This window comes from Telmatherina bonti (genome assembly GCF_933228915.1).
Source record: "Telmatherina bonti genome assembly, chromosome: 15".
In the NCBI taxonomy this organism is placed as follows: Eukaryota; Metazoa; Chordata; class Actinopteri; order Atheriniformes; family Telmatherinidae; genus Telmatherina; species Telmatherina bonti.
Genome location: NC_136613.1, coordinates 7,227,816 through 7,249,924, shown reverse-complemented (window position 1 = coordinate 7,249,924; position 22,109 = coordinate 7,227,816). Strand labels below are relative to the sequence as shown.

The following is a 22,109-nucleotide window of genomic DNA, read 5'->3' as shown; positions in this document are numbered from 1 at the left end:
GCTGTTACTTAACACGCTGCTGTGGTGATCCAGCGGTGTGCCAGGGCAGAGGCTCCCTCGCGGAAGAGACACGAGAGAGGAGAGGAAGGAGGCGCGTTGTGGTCAGGAAAAAGTCTCTTTAATCCTCTGCTGAGTGCAGCTTGGCCACCGTGTCTTGTGCAACAGTTGTCTGGTTGTCACACAAAGCGCATCAGCTCCGCTTCAGGCGCAGCGCGGCGGCTTGGATCCGGTTTTCTGCCCCCCCGCCCTCCCTCCCCACGCCGCGCCGTAAAAACAACTTGTTATGAAGTGGCTCCTACCTGAAATGCCCGCGCCGACCACTATCACATCGTAGGTGTTGCTGGGTGCAGTCATGGTGCAGTCTGCTGTGGCTCTCCAGGCTCTGACCGTGTCCGCTCGCCGCACGACGCAGAGCGCACGCAGGAGCGCATCTGTATTAAAAGCGCCGGGCTGGCCCCCCTCCCTCCTGGCTCCACCCACTCATAGTAAAGCGCTGCTGCTGCTCTGTGGATATGGAGGATTATTAGGAAGTGTCATTGACCTGCAGAGACATTACCTTTCACCTCGTATCTTCAGCGTTGATCAGAAACTTTATTCCTGATAAGATTGTCCAAAGAACAAAGTCTGCATTGATAAAAAATAAATCAAAATAAAAGTTTCTTCATATGATCCGCTGATTATATGTCTGCTAGAGAAACAGCCAGGCATCTTTTTGTCACTCTGAGGTGTTGACAAACTGAATTTCTCTGGGTTTTTCTGCACATTTCACCCTGTGACACAGTGGCCCACATGGAAAGCTCTCTGCTGACTGACTCAGGCTTTGCAACATACATGTGCATGCAGAGTAAAATCCTCCTGACTGGCTTCACTTTGCATCCTGCAGTTTTTGTTTCCCTCTTGTGGTTGCTTCCAGCTGCTGATGTCTGCATGAGTGGCTCCCAGCAGGAGGAGGAAGCCTGAACCTGCACCTGCTGGTGTGCTCCTGTAACACCAGTTTGGATGTGGACTAAGTTAAAAGATTCTCTTAAAGTGAATTTAACTGAGAAATAAACATTTCCTTTATTGTTTTCTTTATATTTTCTGCCTATTAAAGCAATTATTGAATCAGAAAATGTGTCTCAAGCATCAAAGTTGTTCTGGGAGATTTGATTCGCAAACATGTTCGGTATATTTTCTTATCTTTTAGATTGGGTTTACATTAGGAGATTATCCGAGCATGATTGCGGTAATCCTAATCCTCATTTATGGAATAAGCTACTAAAGGCCCACGCTAGCACATCCCTGTCCTTCCAGGGACTAGGGCAGCGTGGACCAGACAGTGGGAAGGGGAGGGCATGCAGGGAGGTGAACACATTACTAATAGTTATGTAATCTTTGGATTTAAACTTGTCTTTGTTATATCAAAGTGTTCAGCATCAATTTAAATTTCTCTTTATACTTTTTCCTTAAGTTGCCTGATGTTTATTTTTAACTTTTAACTTTCATGTTTTAAAAATGCTTTAGACTTGAATTTATTTCTGTACTAAACCCTAAAAATTCAACAAGCAGTCACAAAAATCTGTATTTTAGAATAAAAATCTTTTATGCAGAGGAGGCTGTGAATAATTTAAAAGGCAAATTCTTTATTTTTATTTAACCAGATAAAACCCATTAGGTATCATTAAAGTTGTGTTTCTGTGTCTATGGAAGACCAAGAGACGATTCCTGACAGCTGATTTGGTTCAGATCAAAATCTAGCAGCCAGTCAGTGAAAACTCTGAATGTTTGACTCAGAATCCAACCAAACCAGTGAAAAAACAGATTAATCCCAGTAAGCACACGTCTTTCTGCAGCTCATTTTGTCCTTCGGCCGTGTAAAAAAATATCAATAATCCATGTGCTGTAAACAAGCATTTTAACCTTCTGTGATCTAATCATTGGTTAAAACCTTCCAATGTTTAAAACTAAGAGTTTTTCCCTCACTGAATGCACCATTAATGATGCATTCATGGTCCTTCTACTACTTGGGGACGTTATTAAACCTTTTATGCCTTCAGAGAGGATTCTTATAGTTATCCAATCCACTTTATTTGTAAAGCACATTTTTACAAACAGAATGTTGCCAAAGTGCACAGAGTCGAATGTCACAAAATAAAAATAAGATGAAATAATAATGTTGTTAAAATACTAAAAACAGGTAAAACAATTAAAAATAAATAAATACCCAATAAAATAATTAAAGGAAAAATAAAACAAATAAAAGACACAGAGGACTACACAACTCACACAGCTTTAAAAGCCTAAAAAAATAAATAAATAAAATAAAAGTGGGAATTTAGACGAGACTTAAAGCGCTCCACCGTGGGGGGAGCTCAGACATGGAGAGGCAGAGTCCAGAGTCTCGGACCGACTACAGAGAACACCAGGTCCCCTCTCATCTTACAGCTGTGTTCATATGTCTTCATCCCCTTTCATTAAAGAAAAGGCTGAATTTACAACAGTCACTCAAATAACTGGAGAATTACAAAAGGAACAATAACTAAAAATGTGCAAAAATATCATTTAGTAATATAAGACACTGTTTTTTCATTTAATTAAGTTGAAGAAAGAAAAACAATCAAACAAACAAATGTGTCCTGGACAAATGAGAGACTTTTCTGTTGAACAGTGGGACAAAATACCTGTCAACAGGTGCAGAAGTCTGACTGAGAGGAACAGAAAACACCTGACTGGAGCGGAAACATTAAAGGATTCTTCAACTAAATATTACTTTATGACTGATGGAATATGTAATAAATTATCTTATTTGTTTGCTTTTTAAAAGAAATATTTCTATTGAACCAGAATTAGAAAATAATGTCATGATTTTCATAAAATTTTTAATTTTTTTTATTAGTTTAGTCAGTTTCAGCTTATTTTACAGGCAGCTGTTTTTTTCCCTTCTTTAATGAATAAATATGAGCACAACTGTAAGTCTCATCTGAGGCATCACAAGCTGGGACTGACCCTGAGACCTCAAACTGAGACTGGGGTGTGAATCTGCAGGCATTCGGTGACTTACTGAGGGGACCAGTTGTTACTTTGAGGAACCATCATCGTGCCTCAGGGTCCAGCTTGCATACGCTGATTCCTGCTTCTTTCTCGGCTCTTTGTAGTTTATTGTGATGATAATACTGGAGTTAGTTTATTATTATTATTGGGATCTACTTTTGACCTCACAGATTGCCTCAGATCACTTTTCATTTGTAAAATCTTCCCAGATTTAGGATCATAGTGTTTTAAATTGATTTAAATCTTTCAGTCTCAGCATTGTTTTAAATCTAAATAAATAAAGGTTCTGATGGGAATCCAGAATAGTATTTGATGGTTTGTTGGATTATTTGTGTTTCCAGGAGTAGAATGGGAGGCAGAACCTGCAGTTATCAGCCACACCCTGATGGGAAGAGGCTCCTAGTTCAGGTTGAAGAATCAGGCGCCTTCCAAACCTTCACATCGGGCTCAAACCTTTTCCTTTTAGACCCGGCTCAATGGAGACAAAGCCGACTCTGGAGCTACGATGCAGTAAATCTGGCAGATGAACCCTGATCTGATGCTGCTTATTAATGTCTCTGTTCTTTCCTCTCATAGCCCAGACAGGTAGTCCAGGTCCTGGTTCTGGTTCTGGTCCTGCAGCTCTCTGAAGCCCAGCTTCAGTCAGCAGTGAGAGAAAAACATCATCAAGCCAGAAGTCTCGGCGTCAGGTTGGACACTGATCTAAACTCTAACAGCCATCTTAAAGCAGGGAAGCCAACCTGATCACCAGAGACCATGTTTAACCCCTTAACCGTCGACCGTTTTCCTTATATATATATATATATATATATATATATATATATATATATATATATATATATATATATATATATATATATATATATATATTTTTTTTTTTTTTTTTTTTTTTTTTTTTTTTTTTTTTACTTTATTTTATTTTTTTTTAAATATCACGCTCGTACAATATCTTAGACGTTTCCTATTTCAATAAAACTGCGCATGACGCACCGGTAGGCTCTCTCCTTCTGATTGATCCCATTTTTGACCAACTGGATTGATCCATGGTCGTTCCTAGCCAATAATACCCACTGAGTGTCAACCTAGGTGGTCTGACCATCACATACGTTTCCGCTTTCAGACCTTGTCCACCAGCTCTGATGCCAGTTCTGACCCCACTGCCGTAAAGCCAATAAAATTCCCGTCACGGCGATGTGCAGCTTCTGTGTGTGTGGGATGTAAAATGGCTTTGGGGTCCGTGCGTAAACATTTGTGACAACGTGCGTACTTGTGTGCGTCCGTGCGTAAAAGCAGAGGAAGCCTTTTTTTGTCCGCTTTTTCTCTGTATGAACTTTTGCAAAACACGCCAAAAAACAAAAATACACCCACGAGGAAGTGGTGGAGTCGTTTACACGGAGGGACAGTGATTTTTACAGAGGAAGACGTCTCTGACTGCAGAAGAAGATGTGGTTCCTGAAGGAGAAGACCATGAAAAGTAAGCACAAAGCTCTATATGCAGCTACGGTGTCTTTATCAGCTGTTTAGATGAGTAACTCTGTTGTTTATGGGGCTGGGGGAGGTGGGGGCTTGTTTACTTTGTGCGTTGGGATGGGGGAGGAGGGCTGGGGGCGCCCGCACTGTTTTCTTTCCGTTTCTTACTGTTGGCGTATTTCCAGTGGTTCTGGTTGGTCTGCTAAAGACGTGAGACCTGGTTTGTTAGAAAACTTGGGGTCTCGGCTCTAAAACGCCAGACCCCGGACCGGGGGAACCGTTCATGCGGGTGTTGTTCAGTCCGAGTGTGCGTGAAGCAAAAAGAGCAGCGATGAAAGAGACGCAGCGGTTCAACACCTCTATTTCCCTCCAGTTGTAAACATTTGTTCATAAATACAAAATCATAGAAAGATAAATAAGCTGCTGCTGATTTATCTGCGTGTGTGTGGACCGCTTTCATACTCTGTGTGCGCATGCGTGCAGCGATGCGTGTCTGTTAGAACATAAACTTATTACAGTCGCAGGACTAATGCGAGATAAAAACTTCTTGTCTTTATTAGTCTGTCATCTGATTCTGATGGAAACTCAGCAGCTCTTCAGATGAAGAAGGACCAGCTCCTTCCAGAGGAAGCCTACATTCCTGCCCTTCAGACCACCAGGACCCCTGCTCATCATAACAGCTACATATTCTGCTCTCCTGCTTTTTTACTTTAGTCTTACAAACATTCTTTATCAGACAATAGTTCAAATCTAATGTAAACATGTAAATTCTATTGTGTTCTGGTGTTTTTATGATTACATTTAGTTTACATTACATAACATGGCATTATATTGTTTACATATATAAAAATGATGACTGTAAAACTTATTCTCTTTTATTAGAATGCACATTAGAAAAAATAAGCTTTTAGTGTGTTTATCCATCACCTGGTAAATTTCAATAATACTGATAGTAAATATGAATATACAACAAGATTCCTCTTGATACCACCTTTCATTAGAGTCTCACTGATGACTGTATGTTGAAGTGTTCTGGAGTTATAGCTTATTGAAGTTGGAGTATCCAAAGTGGCCATTTGGAGACTCCAAATGGCCACTTTGAGGAGCGTGTGAACATACTTACAGTAAAGCCCTCATAGAATAATCATTTTGGCTGCTATTGTCACCAAATTTTAACTGTTCATAAGAAAGGCTTCATGCTATGGCTACATCTGATTTTCCAGTCCATATCTCCATCTCTCCATGTGCAGCATGTTGACAAAGTAGAAGAGAAATTCAGACGAGGGAAAAAAACTGAAATTTCCTTGTGTTCCAACTTTAATAACTTTATGCTGGTTACAGTTACAATAAATCTGAAAGCTCAGGGTAAAACTTTGTGTTATCTTTATAAAGAGACCATGCTTTTGAATGTACTCCAAAGGGTTCAAGCATAGCATCTAATTTATTTTGGGTATGTCTTTTTCAGGCGCATTTGGCATTTTGGAGGGTGACTGTTAAGGGGTTAATGAGGAGAATAAAACCTTGTCAGGTGCTTCATGCTCACCAGTTCATTCCAGTTCCAGTAAAACCCCTCCCACACCTGACAGCGCTGTGTTATGGTGGCTCAGACTCAGTCCCCACAGCTCTCTCAGTCCTTTTTACTCCAGAATCATACTGAAGATTTGTCCCTAAACAGCAAATAATCCTTTTTTTTTCCTTTAGAATTTATTTCAAACTAAAAAAACAAACTTTAAAACAGAACAAATAATCATTCCTAGAAAATAAACAAGCTTCTTATGTTTGAAAAGTTGGACACTTATCTGGTCCAAAACCTCCTCATAAATAACACCCTAACATTATACAGGATCTCTGAAAAGTAACGGACATTATGTTACATTACAATAAAACTTAAATATAAATAGTGGTAATACACACAAAACATCATAATATACAATATAAATTAATTTCAATCCATATTTGCCTAATAACTTTTATCTAATCTTTTATTGTTTGTTTAAATTTTCCTATTGACTGACACGTTTTTTATTTCTTCTCTGCAGCTTTTCCAGAGTTTAACTCCTCTACAGTAGAGTTTAGCGTTTGTCCTCACAGCAGGTTCTTGTTTTTAACATGGATGTTCCTTTCAGGCCAAATATATTCTCTCTTAACTGGAAAAGTTTTTGGATGCCGTTGGGTAGTTGACAATTTTTAACTTTGTACAGGATTTTGAATTTTAATAGGTCCTTAAATTTGAGTATTTTCAATTTGATGAACAGAGAATTTGTTGGTTCTGTGTAAACAGAATTTATTCTTCTTCTTACAGCTTTTTTTCTTTTTAATAAGAAAGACAGAATTTAATGTAGTCCTGTTTGTGTTCCCCCAGACTTCAACACAATATGTCATATATGGTAGTATGAAGGAACAATACAAAACAAACAATGATATCTGATTTAAATATATTTAACTTTATAAAGAACAGAAATGATTTTACATATTTTTTTTTATTAAAAATGAAATGAAAATACTTCATTAATTCCCAAAGGGAAATTCAATTAAAAAAAAAAATTAATAATATAAAATAATTTGTTTCTTCCAACTTTCGTCTATCATAACACCTAAAGACTTTATTTCTGAGACTCTTTCAAGTACTATTTCTTCTATCACAAGTTTCTTCTCAGTGTTGATCAGTCTTTCTAACTGGCTGCAGGAAGAGGCCTGATCAGCAGTGTGTTTGTTGTCACCTTAACCTGCGGCGCTGCAGGTAACGGTCAGGTCAGGTAGGGAGGTGTGTGCTGCAGCTGGGCAGCAGAGGGCAGCAACACCCTGAGATGCTTTCCCACACTTACCTCCACTTTCTCTCTGCACACGTGTTCCACATGCAGGGTTATTTCACTTAATGAGACTCCACACACATGAAAAAAACACCAACTGAAGTCTCTGATCAACTGACCCTTCATCCTCCACGGAAACACAACATTTAGGGAAAGTTATTGGTCATTTTCTGCTTCTCTCCTGGTTTTTCCTCATTAAACTCCTTTCAGGTAATTTCTCACGTTGCGTGTCTGATGAGGTCAGTCGGGTTTGTACAGACACATAAACACAACGTTCATGCATCGGTGTTTGACTTAATGAAGTCAAGACCCAGAGTTTAACCTCTATAAGTTTGTGTGAGCCTCATTTCTGCTAAATTTTCACCAAAAAGAGAGAAACAATAAATGAACGGACTCATATTTGAATGAATGTGAATGTGGATCAGTTGTTTTCTCTGCTGATAAACTTGATTTAATACTTGCTAAAGCCACAGAAATCTCCCAGACTCTTTCTCTGACATGGAAATAAAGGAATGAGGAATTCTCACCTGAGTTGGAGCGAAGCAGCAGAAACAGGAGTCAGTGGGATCCAGCAGCAGAGCTGATGATGGGAGAGTCATCACACTGGTCTGGACTCTGATGTTTCATCATCCTGCCATCTCAGAACATCCCAAATGAAGGAAAGTTGGTTGATGGAACCAGACTTGGTTATTTATTGTGTTCTAACTCTGTGTTTTGGGAGCAACATGTTGCTGAACAGACTAAAATCCTGTTTTTATAACATCAGTCTTTTATCAAAAGTGAAACAGTTTCTGTCTTTGAATCTTTTTTGAGTGAGTTACGAATGCTTTTATTTCAGGTCATCTCAACTACTGCAGTGTTTTTCACACTGACATTAATAAGAAACCTTTTTCCAGAATGTTGCGTGGCTTTTAACCGGGGTCACATGACCCCAACCCCTGCTTCTTTGCACCGGCTTCCTGTTTGTCTTACGGTTGATTTGAAGATTTTATTAATTGTTTTAAAGGTTTTACATGGACTAGCCCCAGCATGCATCACGGATCTCCTCAGAAGTTATGCTCCGGCGCAGGTACTGGGGTCCGAGGGCCAGTTTGTGGTACCTATAGGACTAGGACCAGGACTCTGGAGCATCCTGCCCCCCCTGCATGTCAGCACAGCCCTCACTGTGAAGTGTTTTCATCTTAGGGCACAATTTTATTCTCTTTCTTTTTAATTATGTGGTCCTCTGTATACACACACACACACACACACACACGTATATATATATATATATATATATATATATATATGTATATATATATATATATATATATATATATATATATATATATATATATATATATATGTAAAACCATAGATCCTGTGCTTGTTGGGTGAGATTGGTGATGCTCCCGTTAAAGCTCGCTTAGAGCTTCATGAGGAAGATATTCTCTGTTGCTGGGGTGTCCGAGTCACGTGAATGGCTGGTTACCAAGCCTCTGCAGAGCTGAGTGACTTGTGGATGAGAGAATTCAGCCATTTGATTCTGGTCTATAGCAGGGATCACAACTACAGGCCAGTGTTCTGCAGGTTTTAACGTGTCCTTTGCTCAAACACGAGTCATTGCACAGAACTTCATAGGCTGCTGGATCCTTTGTTAGAATTAGATGTGTTGGAGCAGGGACACATCAGAACCAACAGCAAACAGATGAACGCTGCTCTACTTCAGACACATACATATTTCTATAATTATCTATAATCTATTTCTTCATTTAACAGCAAAATAGGCGTCTTTTCTTATCCAGAAAGGTAATATTCAGGTTAAACTAGAAAATTTCTCTTCATTTTCAGCTCCTTTGAAAGGATAAAATGAGCATTTAGGGATAAGTCTGGCTTGTTCTCCTGATGATGAAGCACCATCCGCTAAAATGAAATAAAACAGCCAGCAGGACTTGTTTTACTGTTCTCTTGAGCTGACGATTATTGTCTTAAGACAGACCTGAAAAGCCATGAATCTCCACGTTTAGTATTCAGCATAATTGTGATGATTATTTCCCAGTAAAGTGTGTGCTGACAGCGGGATCACAGACCTCGCGGCTCTGAGAGTGAAAAGCACTGAATAGCCATATTGTGAGGCGTCCAGCACATGGCCGCGGTCCATGCCTGGGATTATAATGGAATAATAAACACACAGACGTGAGTTTCTCTATAATGAGGAGGCACCTTTACTACACTCCAATAAAATGCCTCTCCTCTATGATTTTTAATAAATGCTCAGATGGTTCTGATTAGCATCAGGAATGAATGAGTGTGTGATGTCTGCTTATGTGAAGGGGTTATAAAAAGACCACATCTGCCCGCCAGCTTTGCCTCACACCTGCAAATATGAGACTGAGGTGAGAAAATGTATTTGTTAATCATATTTATATATATATTTGCTTCTTTAATTAGAAAGTTTAGACCTTGCCAATCGTCTCCTTTGTGTTTTTCAGCTTGCAGAGCCTGAAAGTGGAGCAGTTAGCATCGGCTTAACAGTTCTCTTGTCGCTTTGTCACATTTAGCCACAAAAAGCCTCCTTCCACAACGTTTCGTGCAGATTTCGTGCGAGAATGTTGATGAAGGGCGGCCACGGCGAGAGAAGACAGCAGACAGACGCAGATTAATCTCCGGAGTCGAAGGGAAAAGGACTTTATTAGGTTCACGTGTGAAGCAGCAGGCCGTGCTGTCAGTTGCAGTCAGGATTGAAACGTCTGTGTTATGCTGTTTCACAGAGTGTGGAAACATTTCGGCTCTAAACACAAGCAGAGATATTTGTACAGGGAGCATACACTGCATGGGTGTGGATGAAAACCTTAAGTCTTTGAGCTCCTTTCTGTGTCCAGCACAAACATTTCTCACATGTTTGGAGAATGAGTCTTAATGGGTTCCTCCATTAATCCAGACTGATCCAGGTTGTCCATAACTGATGAGTCTAACTGCTCCAACATCCTGCAAGCCTCCAACTTTCCCAGAAGTTCCGATAAAAACCACCACGTTAACAGACAGTGAACGTTTCCTGTAAGCATCAAACACAAGACAAGCTTCATATTTTAATCACTTTATCAACTTTATGGAAGCAAAGAAAATTAATTTAGCCTTTTTTTTAGATTAATAGCTAGAAATTTGGAACATATTTAGACATTAAACCGCATTTCTAATATCATTAATGGAAGATCATTTGACTTATTTTCACAGTAGTACCAATTAATTTAAGTAGTACTTTTGAAGTTTTCACATTGTGCCCCCTCCCCCCCAGCAACGGCTAATTCAGCCTTTTTCCATCCATCTGTAGCGTTCATCCACATGCAAATGCAAACGGGGTCTGTGAACTTTGATGAAAACGTCTCCCAGGGTGAAGATGTTTGGATAATCCGGCGGTGCTCTTTAGGTGTGATAACCAGCGTTATTACCAGTCAATCTACGTTCCTACCCTCACCTATGGTCATGAGCTGTGGGTCGTGACGAAAGAAGGAGATCTCGTATACAGGCGGCTGAAATGAGTTTCCTCTGCAGGGTGGCCGGGCTCTCCCTTAGAGATAGGGTGAGGAGCTCGGTCATCCAGGAGGAGAACAGAGTAGAGCCGCTGCTCCTCCACATCGAGAGGAACCAGTTGAGGTGGCTCGGGCATCTGGTCAGGATGCCTCCTGGACCTCCCTGGTGAGGTGTTCCAGGCACGTCCCTCTGGGAGGAGACCCCGGGGAAGACCCAGGACACGCTGGAGGGATTATATCTCTCGGCTGGCTTGGGAACGCCTCGGGATCCCCCCGCAGAGTTGGCAAATGTGGCTGGGGAGAGGGAAGTCTGGGCTTCCCTGCTTAGGCTGCTGCCCCCGCGACCTGACCCCGGATAAGCGGAAGAAGATGGATGGATGGATGGATGGATGGAATGATGGATGGATGGAATGATGGATGGATGGATGGGTAGATGGATGGATGGATGGATGGATGGATGATGGATAGATGGATGGATGGATAGATGGATAGATAGATGGATGGATAGGATGATAGATGGATGGATGGATGGATGGATGGATGGATAGATAGATGGATGGATAGGATGATAGATGGATGGATGGATGGATGGATGGGTAGATGGATGCGTGGATGGATGGATGATGGATAGATAGATGGATGGATGGATGGATGGATAGATAGATGGATGGATAGGATGATGGATGGATGGATGGATGGATGGATGGATGGATGCATGGATGGATGGATGATGGATAGATAGATGGATGGATGGATGGATGGATAGATAGATGGATGGATAGGATGATAGATGGATGGATGGATGGATGGATGGATGCATGGATGGATGGATGATGGATAGATAGATGGATGGATGGATGCAGCTTGGTTTGGTTCAACAAATGAGCCTTTTCCTACGGCTGCATGGTGACAGCCGACATAAACCAGATTATAGGGACGTTAATCTGGTTAAAGTAGTACTACTGACAGATTTTCACATTAGTGCCCCTGATGACGGCTCTTTCAGCAACCGTCTTACATCCTGTCTCTCTGAGCTCTTTCCAGCCAGTAAAAGTCAGTCTGATGTTGACTTGTCTTATATCTGGTTTAAATCTCCTTTATATAGTAAATTTAAAGCTAACTTTCACTTTCTAACAGCTGTTTTAAAGGCAGGATAAAGGTCCTACAGAAGAACTCACACCAACGCGCTGATGCTGCTGAATTCATGGAAAGATTTTACCTAGGTTTAGATCAAGAGGTGTCCAAATTTCTGTCAATCGTCCTGCAGGTTTTTGGATGGTTCCTGATGTGGCAAATGTCTAAAACCTGTAGGACTGCAGCCCTCGGGGGCTACAACTCTCATCGAAATGTAAAACTAAACATCTTCTAGAACAATGGAACAAATCAGGGTGTAAGAAGAGTGGAAGTTTAGTTTAGCCACACTGGCCGTAGTCAGACTTTCATGTGTCTCAGACTTTCTAGAGTTTTATTCTCCTTTGGTTGTTTATGTTTTAGGTACCAAAACGACCGGGTCGGGGTCAGGAACAGAGTTTGGTTTGGCCGAAAATGAAAAAAATGTCCCAAATGTTGCAATACAACGCCAAGAGGGGTCCTGAAAAAGTTTGAATATGTAAGGAGCTTTAAGTGAAACGGGGCCAAGATACACAACAACACACCACTAAAGGAAACGAGTACAACTGCGTGTTCTTTAAAAAAACAAAAACAAAAACAAACTAAAACAAGCCCATAAAACTCCACAAAGCAGGTTTTAACTGTTCAGGTAAAATTACATTTCAGAAGTTTCTATTTGGCTTTTCTTTGCTTCCATAAATCCCTTTATTCATTCCCTAAATCTGAAACGTAACCTCTGGATTCTTTGTGGTTTTAATTGTCCAAACCACAGCAGGAACAGCGAGAAGTTTTACATCCAGACAGCGGAGCAGAAGCTCTGCAGTGCGACGAGTCACACCGGCAGGATGAAACGCAGGAAGCTTCGCAGGTTCTGTTTTCAGGCTTCACAGACGTTTGCAGAGCGGTTGGAGCTTCCTCCAATCAAAACACAGCACATGTCACGAGTAAGGATACAGGACAGGCGTTAAGCGTTAGTTTTATCCGTCCAGCTGGATGAGAACGAGCTGCAGAGTCACGATAATGCTGACTGAAATGTCACAACTGCAACACGGTTAACGAACACTTGACAGTCTCGACGGTCCGCACGACGCCACCGCCACAGTCTGGTCGCACCTTCATCCTCGCCCCTCTTTCATACTCAGGGCTCCTCTTTCACGAGCACATTTATGGTGTTCTTGACGAGCTCTGCTGTCAGGATCGCTTGTGTTTTACACAGCTAGATGAAAGTCTGCAGGGAGTGTGTAAAATGTTATTGGGTGAGCTTGCACGGTGCAGGTGCTCCTCTATACGTCGACCCCCTGGTTCCCATTGAGGCCTCTGGCTTTCCCATGCCGCTTCCTAATGAAGCGTGTTGTGTTGTTGCCAAATGGATGCTGGCTGCCACAGATACATGGAACGAGCTCACACACTTGGTGAGCGTCTGTGCTCTGGATTACAGGGGTCTGTAATGAGTCTCTGCAGTGAGGAGGGTCTCAATCTGGCCCGTGGGAGCAGCGGTTTGTGGTGTATGGTCTTGTGAGCTGGAGAAATGTGCTTCGCATGGATTGCACTGATTGACTGCACATAACGGAGAAGGTATAGCATGTTCTATCGGAGTCCCGAGGGCCGAAGACCATATGACGGTGATCCCCGAAACTTTTCACTCCCAAGTTAACGACGAGCATCTCTGGGGCAATTTTCTGATCCAATAATCAACCAAATACTCTGAGCAGCTTTAGAATGAGGTCCAAGGACAAGAAAAATGCTGGATCTTGAGAGTCTTGAGGGTCTGGGAGGGAGTTGTTGCCTGCTCAGCTGCACTCCTCGCAGTTGCAGGCGAGGATGTATCTGTAAGTGGCTGTAATGCGAGTCCCACCGGCGCAGCGCAGCCTCACCGCCTTCAGCTTGGAGGTGTGTGGCCTGCAGCAGGAGCACGAGCTCTTGAATGGCTGCTTGAGCACGGAGCTGAAGGAGATGAGGGGGTCCGAGCGGGTGGTGTGGCTGCAGTGGCCCTCGCAGCGCGCCAGCAGCACCATCTGCATAAAAACAGCATGCAGAGAGAGTTAAGATCCAGATAAGGCAATCAGACAGGTTTTTTTTTATCAGCTTCAGCTGCTGGAAGCGATGGGAGGAGGGGGTCAGTGAGTACAGTAAGGTGGTGTTTGTGTCTGATGGGACAGTGAGAGGTCTGTTTGGACTTGCAGCACCTCCTCAGCCTCCCATCTTCCCGGCCTCAGCCTTGCACCTGCAAAATAAGAGATAACAACCAAAGCAGGCAGACATTCCTCCACCTGCTACACGTCAGGGTCACTCCGCCTTTCTCCTCCGCCTGTTTGCTGGAAACAAGACCGAGAACATCAAGCCCCCTTCCCAAGATGGACCACTCAGATTAAACACACACACATGCACACAAAGCAGTGGTCTGCTTGGAGGACCATCCGACCGGCATTCCTCGGTGGGTCACTGCATTCCTGTCGCCTCCCTAAACAGCCTCCTGTGTCATGTCCTTCTGTCAGCTGCTGTGTGTCGCCACCCGTGTACCCACTTTGACAAAAGCCTGTCTGGGGCCACGGCAGGGTGACACATGCACACACACACACACACACACACACACACACACACACACGTCAGGAGTGTTGTCGCCACTTTAAGACCATTTGTCTTCGTCCAGGCTTGGGATCAGGCTATCAAACCCTCCTCCTGCTCTCGCGTTCTCTCTGTCGCCACCATTCCTGCTTCATTCACGAGCAGCTACGTTATAAATACAGATAAAGCCGATGGCCATTCATGTATCCAGAGACCCACTGGTGTAACCTCAGGAAGATACACTCTGTATTGGAAGGAAAGGGACTCAGAATATCACTTGTGGTGCTTCTAATGACTAAAGTGAATGCATGAATGTTTTCTTCAAACATAAAGTTGTGCATTGAGAGTTATTGTAGCAGGAAACCTTTCAGATATTCATACTTTACAGGTGGAGTATGTAAGATTTTCAATATTAAAAAAAAAAATTAACTAAAAAATAACTACAATCATAATTAGTTTTTTTTAACATGTAGGTTCCAGTCTGTCCATATTTGATGCGTTATTAAATTACAAGTTTAATTAATGACAAATGACAAAAAGCACTTTTTTTTTTTACTGGTAGGCAAACATTTAAGACGGGTCTTTGTTATTAATTAAACTTGTAATTTAATAACACATCAAATATGGACAGACTGGAACCTACATGTTTAAAAACTATCTAATTATGATTGTAGTTATTTTATTAGTTAATTTATTTTGAAAATATTGAAAATCTGACATACTCCACCTTTAACAACAGTGACGCATGTGACAGAGGACGTGTCCTCAGGCTCTGATTCATTCATTCTGGTGGTTAAATCCACTTTCACAACCCACAATGACGGGTTTTAAATCCCTTTGTTTATTTAATAAAGTTAAGCTCTCATTATGACTAAAAAAAAACCCACAATGTTATAGAAGGCTTGGTTTGTTACAGTCTGAGAAACCTTTAATAGTTTCCTTATCAATAAACATTCGTGTGAATTTAGTTTGACTAAAATATTACTTGCAGTAAATGTATTCATATGAAATTACCGCTAATCTACCTGCAGCAGCGTCTAACTGTGTGAAAGCTGAGTGATGTGAAACACAAAACCAGATTTTTAGCTCTGAGTTTGTTTATTTCTGCAGCAGTTTTAACAGAATGCGGTCCTGCTGGTGTCATTTGTTATTCTCTGGTTAACCGACCTGTCCTCATCGTGATTTAGCTTTATAGTTCAGTCAGCAGCTACAGTCACTCCGTTTCACTTGTTCTGCTGATAAAATAAGCTGCCAAAGAAATATTTCTCCGTCGTTTTCCGGCACAGTTTCAAAGTACTTGTGATGAGTGCATTAGAAGGATAAATGGTAAATGGACTTTGTACTTTTAAAGAGCTTTTCTAGTCACCTTGACCACTCAAAGAGCTTTAACACTGCATGTCACATTCACCCATTCACACACATACTCATCTATATTTTTTACATTCTATCTGCTTTGCTCCATAACAGACACATCAGCATGTAGTCGGCATGAGTTCAAGAATAAAACTAGACTTAAACATTTACATTCCTTTATTAAATTTGATTTGTTAAATCAGCCTGTTGTCTCATGTGGATGGATGAAAATCATACTGAATACTGAATCGTATTAAAAAAAAAACATTTATCATAACGGTGAGCTCCACATCTTTATGCTTTCAATCAGTATTTCATATAACAATAAAACTTGTGATTTACACCTGTTGCCATGGTCCAACTTTAGGTCCGGCTTTGGGTCCAGCTTTAGGTCCACCTGTAGGTCTGGCTTTAGGTCCAGCTCTAGGTCTGGCTTTTAGCCCAGCTTTAGGTCCACATGTAGGTCTGGCTTTAGGTCCAGCTCTAGGTCTGGCTTTTAGCCCAGCTTTAGGTCCACATGTAGGTCTGGCTTTAGGTCCACCTGTAGGTCTGGCTTTTAGCCCAGCTTTAGGTCCACATGTAGGTCTGGCTTTAGGTCCACCTGTAGGTCTGGCTTTTAGCCCAGCTTTAGGTCCACCTGTAGGTCTGGCTTTAGGTCCAGCTCTAGGTCTGGCTTTTAGCCCAGCTTTAGGTCCACCTGTAGGTCTGGCTTTAGGTCCAGCTCTAGGTCTGGCTTTTAGCCCAGCTTTAGGTCCACATGTAGGTCTGGCTTTAGGTCCACCTGTAGGTCTGGCTTTTAGCCCAGCTTTAGGTCCACATGTAGGTCTGGCTTTAGGTCCACCTGTAGGTCTGGCTTTTAGCCCAGCTTTAGGTCCACATGTAGGTCTGGCTTTAGGTCCACCTGTAGGTCTGGCTTTAGGTCCACCTGTAGGTCTGGCTTTTAGCCCAGCTTTAGGTCCACATGTAGGTCTGGCTTTTAGCCCAGCTTTAGGTCCACACGTAGGTCCGGCTTTAGGTCTGGCTTTAGGTCCAGCTTTAGGTCTGGCTTTAGGTCCAGCTCTAGGTCTGGCTTTTAGCCCAGCTTTAGGTCCACATGTAGGTCTGGCTTTTAGCCCAGCTTTAGGTCCACACGTAGGTCTGGCTTTAGGTCCAGCTTTAGGTCTGGCTTTAGGTCCAACTTTAGGTCCAGCTTTAGGTCTGGCTTTAGGTCTGGCTTTAGGTCCAGCTTTAGGTCTGGCTTTAGGTCCAGCTTTAGGTCTGGCTTTAGGTCTGGCTTTAGGTCTGGCTTTAGGTCCAGCTTTAGGTCCACCTGTAGGTCTGGCTTTAGGTCTGGCTTTAGGTCCAGCTTTATGTTCACCTGTAGATCTGGCTTTAGGTCCGACTTTAAGCCCGTCTTTAGGTCTGGCTTTAGGTCCAGCTTTAGGTCTGGCTTTAGGTCTGGCTTTAGGTCTGGCTTTAGGTCCAGCTTTAGGTCTGGCTTTAGGTCTGGCTTTAGGTCTGGCTTTAGGTCCAGCTTTAGGTCTGGCTTTAGGTCTGGCTTTAGGTCCAGCTTTAGGTCTGGCTTTAGGTCTGGCTTTAGGTCCAGCTTTAGGTCCAGCTTTAGGTCTGGCTTTAGGTCTGGCTTTAGGTCCAGCTTTAGGTCCAGCTTTAGGTCTGGCTTTAGGTCCGGCTTTAGGTCTGGCTTTAGGTCTGGCTTTAGGTCTGGCTTTAGGTCCGACTTTAAGCCCGTCTTTAGGTCTGGCTTTAGGTCTGGCTTTAGGTCCAGCTTTAGGTCCAGCTTTAGGTCCAGCTTTAGGTCTGGCTTTAGGTCCAGCTTTAGGTCCAGCTTTAGGTCCAGCTTTAGGTCCAGCTTTAGGTCCAGCTTTAGGTCTGGCTTTAGGTCCAGCTTTAGGTCTGGCTTTAGGTCCGGCTTTAGGTCTGGCTTTAGGTCTGGCTTTAGGTCTGGCTTTAGGTCTGGCTTTAGGTCCACATGTAGGTCTGGCTTTAGGTCCACCTGTAGGTCTGGCTTTTAGCCCAGCTTTAGGTCCACATGTAGGTCTGGCTTTAGGTCCACCTGTAGGTCTGGCTTTTAGCCCAGCTTTAGGTCCACATGTAGGTCTGGCTTTTAGCCCAGCTTTAGGTCCACACGTAGGTCCGGCTTTAGGTCTGGCTTTAGGTCCAGCTTTAGGTCTGGCTTTAGGTCCAGCTCTAGGTCTGGCTTTTAGCCCAGCTTTAGGTCCACATGTAGGTCTGGCTTTTAGCCCAGCTTTAGGTCCACACGTAGGTCTGGCTTTAGGTCCAGCTTTAGGTCTGGCTTTAGGTCCAACTTTAGGTCCAGCTTTAGGTCTGGCTTTAGGTCCAGCTTTAGGTCTGGCTTTAGGTCTGGCTTTAGGTCTGGCTTTAGGTCTGGCTTTAGGTCTGGCTTTAGGTCTGGCTTTAGGTCCGACTTTAAGCCCGTCTTTAGGTCTGGCTTTAGGTCTGGCTTTAGGTCCAGCTTTAGGTCTGGCTTTAGGTCTGGCTTTAGGTCCAGCTTTAGGTCCACCTGTAGGTCTGGCTTTAGGTCTGGCTTTAGGTCCAGCTTTAGGTCTGGCTTTAGGTCCAGCTTTATGTTCACCTGTAGATCTGGCTTTAGGTCCGACTTTAAGCCCGTCTTTAGGTCTGGCTTTAGGTCCAGCTTTAGGTCTGGCTTTAGGTCCAGCTTTAGGTCTGGCTTTAGGTCTGGCTTTAGGTCCAGCTTTAGGTCTGGCTTTAGGTCCAGCTTTAGGTCTGGCTTTAGGTCTGGCTTTAGGTCCAGCTTTAGGTCTGGCTTTAGGTCCAGCTTTAGGTCTGGCTTTAGGTCCAGCTTTAGGTCCGGCTTTAGGTCCAGCTTTAGGTCCAGCTTTAGGTCTGGCTTTAGGTCTGGCTTTAGGTCCAGCTTTAGGTCTGGCTTTAGGTCCAGCTTTAGGTCTGGCTTTAGGTCTGGCTTTAGGTCTGGCTTTAGGTCCGACTTTAAGCCCGTCTTTAGGTCTGGCTTTAGGTCTGGCTTTAGGTCCAGCTTTAGGTCCAGCTTTAGGTCCAGCTTTAGGTCTGGCTTTAGGTCCAGCTTTAGGTCTGGCTTTAGGTCCGGCTTTAGGTCCAGCTTTAGGTCCGGCTTTAGGTCTGGCTTTAGGTCCAGCTTTAGGTCTGGCTTTAGGTCCGGCTTTAGGTCTGGCTTTAGGTCTGGCTTTAGGTCTGGCTTTAGATCTGGCTTTAGGTCCGATTTTAGGTCCAGCAATAAGTCTGGCTTTAGGCCGGCGTTAAGTCCAGCTTTAGGTCCAGCTTTAGGTCCAGCTTTAGCTTTAGCTGTGAAAGCTACTGAAACGACCAGAAGAAGAAAACAGGATTTCACTCTGTGTGTTGTTACTCATCGGACAGCAGATGCTGGAATTATGTGTTTAACAATTCATCTCCATGTCATAAACCAGTCCTGCTCATGCACTGAACCAGTTGGTTCCAGTCAGCCCAGTGAATTAACCCGCATCAGTTCCTGAGCAGAACAAAAACACAGCACAGACATTGCTGGTTGACGTCTGATCGAGGCTTTTTGATTCACACCGGCTACCGTAGTCGTTTTAAAGGGCGAGGCGCTGCGATGCATAATTCGTTTGAACGGGATACATGATATCAGCTTCAGATGGGAGTAACTCTACGAGAGCAGCTCGTCACAGCGGTGAACAGAATCCACTAAAAAAACACTTTATTTTCCTGATATATGAAGATTCTTTCCAGACTTAGATTCAGAGGAAGCTGCAGCACAACCCATCTGATATATCACACTACCAACCAGTGTGTGGTTTATCTTTATATAAACTTATATGTTAAGTTTGCTCAGCACAATGCAGCAGCCAGACCATCCTTCTGCTGGATTTAATGCTGGACAACACGAGTTAAACAGAAACAAAAGAAAGCGGCGTTGCAGGTGGATTTTGTGCGAGTTTCTTCAGACTGAGGTGTGAAACGGTCGCTCAGCTCAACTCAGCTCAGCTCTCTGTGACGTAACGCCCAGCTCATGGCGTGAAGGCAGGCCCCACCTGAGCCAAGCTGTGGTTTCGCCACCTGCTCAGAATACTTAAAAAAAAAAAAAAGACCAAAGAACAGATAACACCAGAGGAACAACTGCTGTGAACAACCGACGGGAAACGGAGCTAACTGAGAACACCTTTCCACAGCAGCGTTCCCACGTTTGGCACGGCTCCGCGGGTCATCAGTCTTTTTACATTAAGTGGTTGTCTTGAAGTTGTCTAAAACATCACAATGAGCGTCACACTGTGTCATTATTCACTTTCCACTTTTCCTTCTCTTTCCTCAGCCCATCTCTCTTCCTGTGGCCTCTGACAGGGAGACGTCCACTTTGGCTGAAAAACCCCCCCAGTCCCAGCTGAGGTGCAGGATATGTCTGCAGCGTGGCCCGCGTCCAGCACCACGCAAACACACACAAACACACACACACACACACACACACACACACTCCCTGAGAAACGAAGCGTGACTCTTTTAAATGAGGGAGAGATGGAGTTAGACTGAGGGATGAAGGAAAGAGAGTCTGGACCGACCAAACAGAGGAGAGGGAATAAGAGTCTTACAAATATTTTTGGCCGGGGTTCCAGGGTTTTCTTTGCGTTCCCAGAGGTCTGATTTGGAACACACGTTTTGCTGATACTCAAAACAAATTAGCGAGCTTGTCAGGTGGACGGTGGCAGGTTGTGTTTGTGTTGGTGTGCTTCTGCTTTACCTTAGAGTTGCATTTGTAAATTGGGTGCGTGATGGTCTCCACAAAGTGGTGCCTCATGCAGCGGTCTGGGTCACTGTCGCCCAGGTGCGGGTGTGCATTATCGCTGGCCTTGTTGCTGCTGGCGGATTGGACCAAGCCCAGCAGGGGGCAGCACATCAGGACCAGCAGGAGGCCAGAGGGGGGACCCGCGGAGATCGAAGGTTTCATGATCGGATCGGGACACCCTGAGGCTCCTGATCCTCCTGAACTCACTCAGATCCTGCTAAACCTTCTTAATCCCTTTTCCTGATGTTATATTGCAGGGTCTCACATTGAAGAGGGGTGGTACTTTAACTTCTACTGTTCCTGCTTATTCAGAGGGGGGGTCAATGTCAGGAAGTCGTAGGGAGAAAGGTGGTGGCAAAAGGGTGGTTTCTTCAAGCTGCTCCATCCTCATCTGTCTCAGTCCATCTCAGTCTGGAGGAAGAAGACAAACATAAAGAGATCAGATCAAACACGTTGGTCGGTTTGTCATGCTACAGCAGGGGTGCCCAAACTTTTGGTTGCCGATGGCCAAACTGAAAATGATCCAGTGAGCCACGGGCCAAACACTTCAGCTTTAAGGATGAAACCCAAGTAAATGTATGAAGTTATTTTAGTTATTGTTCAATAGCTAATACAGTGTATTTTTCCTTTTTGGACAAATAAAATGTAAAATTGTCCTTCTTATATGAACCAAGACTTCCATTCTGTTGTTAAGTTAACAACAAAATAAAGTTGCACGCTGAATATGAAAGAAAACGAAGTGATCAAAAATACTCACTTGCCCCATAAAGGGTTAAACACAGCCATAGATCTTTATTATTCCCATGAAAACCTTTTTTTTTTTTTTTATCAGCTTAAAGCAATTAAAGCAAGCAAGGTCTATGCCAGGGGTGCCCAAAATTTTGGTCGCCGATGGCCAAACTGAAAGTGGTCCAGTGAGCAATTTCAACACTTGAATGATGAAAGACAATTGAAAGACAAGTAAATGTATGAAGTTATTTTAGTTATTGTTCAATAGCTAATACAGGCAAATAAAATGTTGCAAAATATGGCAAAAAACAATAAAGCCACAGTTAAAGGAGAAAGAAACAATAATAACAGCCACTAAACTGCAACATGTTGACAAGAAGAAACTGTGTGGAACAAGGCAAGATGCCGATACTTAGTGGGACACATGCAGTTGGTCTGTGGAAAGTCTCTCCATGTTGGGTTCCACCTGGCTCACAGACAAGGTGAGGATGCCATTGAGGTGAGTCAGTCAGGGTCCCTCTGAGTCTTGAGGTTCATGACACTTGTTATTATCTTTTCACCAAGCTCCGTGGGGTATTGATATAAACAACTAGCGAGGCAAAAGCAAAGTGCTGGGCCCCGCTTTGGGCACCACTGTGCTACAGGGTGTGTGAAGCAGATGACGCTGCCGCCAGAAAAGCTTCTCACAGATTTTTTTTTTGCCAGTTTTAGTGATTGAGTGTGCGTGTCTCTCTGAACCTGGCTGTCCACGTTGTCTGC

At 43.2% G+C, this 22,109-nt stretch overlaps 2 protein-coding genes across 2 annotated transcripts in view; both read right to left on the bottom strand.

Annotated features, from left to right (window-relative positions):
- The window catches only part of mao (monoamine oxidase), a 52,049-nt gene extending 51,656 nt beyond the window's left edge, over positions 1-393 (bottom strand). Inside the window, exon 1 of the mRNA XM_079253696.1 lies at positions 300-393. Within this exon, the coding sequence (XP_079109822.1) occupies positions 300-354 (55 nt within the window). The 5' untranslated portion in view covers positions 355-393. The remainder of the gene's footprint in view (positions 1-299) is intronic.
- A 9,586-nt stretch (positions 394-9,979) lies between these two features.
- Positions 9,980-22,109, bottom strand: part of ndp (norrin cystine knot growth factor NDP) — a 32,306-nt gene continuing 20,176 nt past the window's right edge. Inside the window, exons 2-3 of the mRNA XM_079253723.1 lie at positions 20,577-21,032; positions 9,980-13,944 (exon numbers count right to left, since the gene is read on the bottom strand). Coding sequence (XP_079109849.1) covers positions 13,720-13,944; positions 20,577-20,783 — 432 coding nt within the window. The 5' untranslated portion in view covers positions 20,784-21,032 and the 3' untranslated portion in view covers positions 9,980-13,719. The remainder of the gene's footprint in view (positions 13,945-20,576; positions 21,033-22,109) is intronic.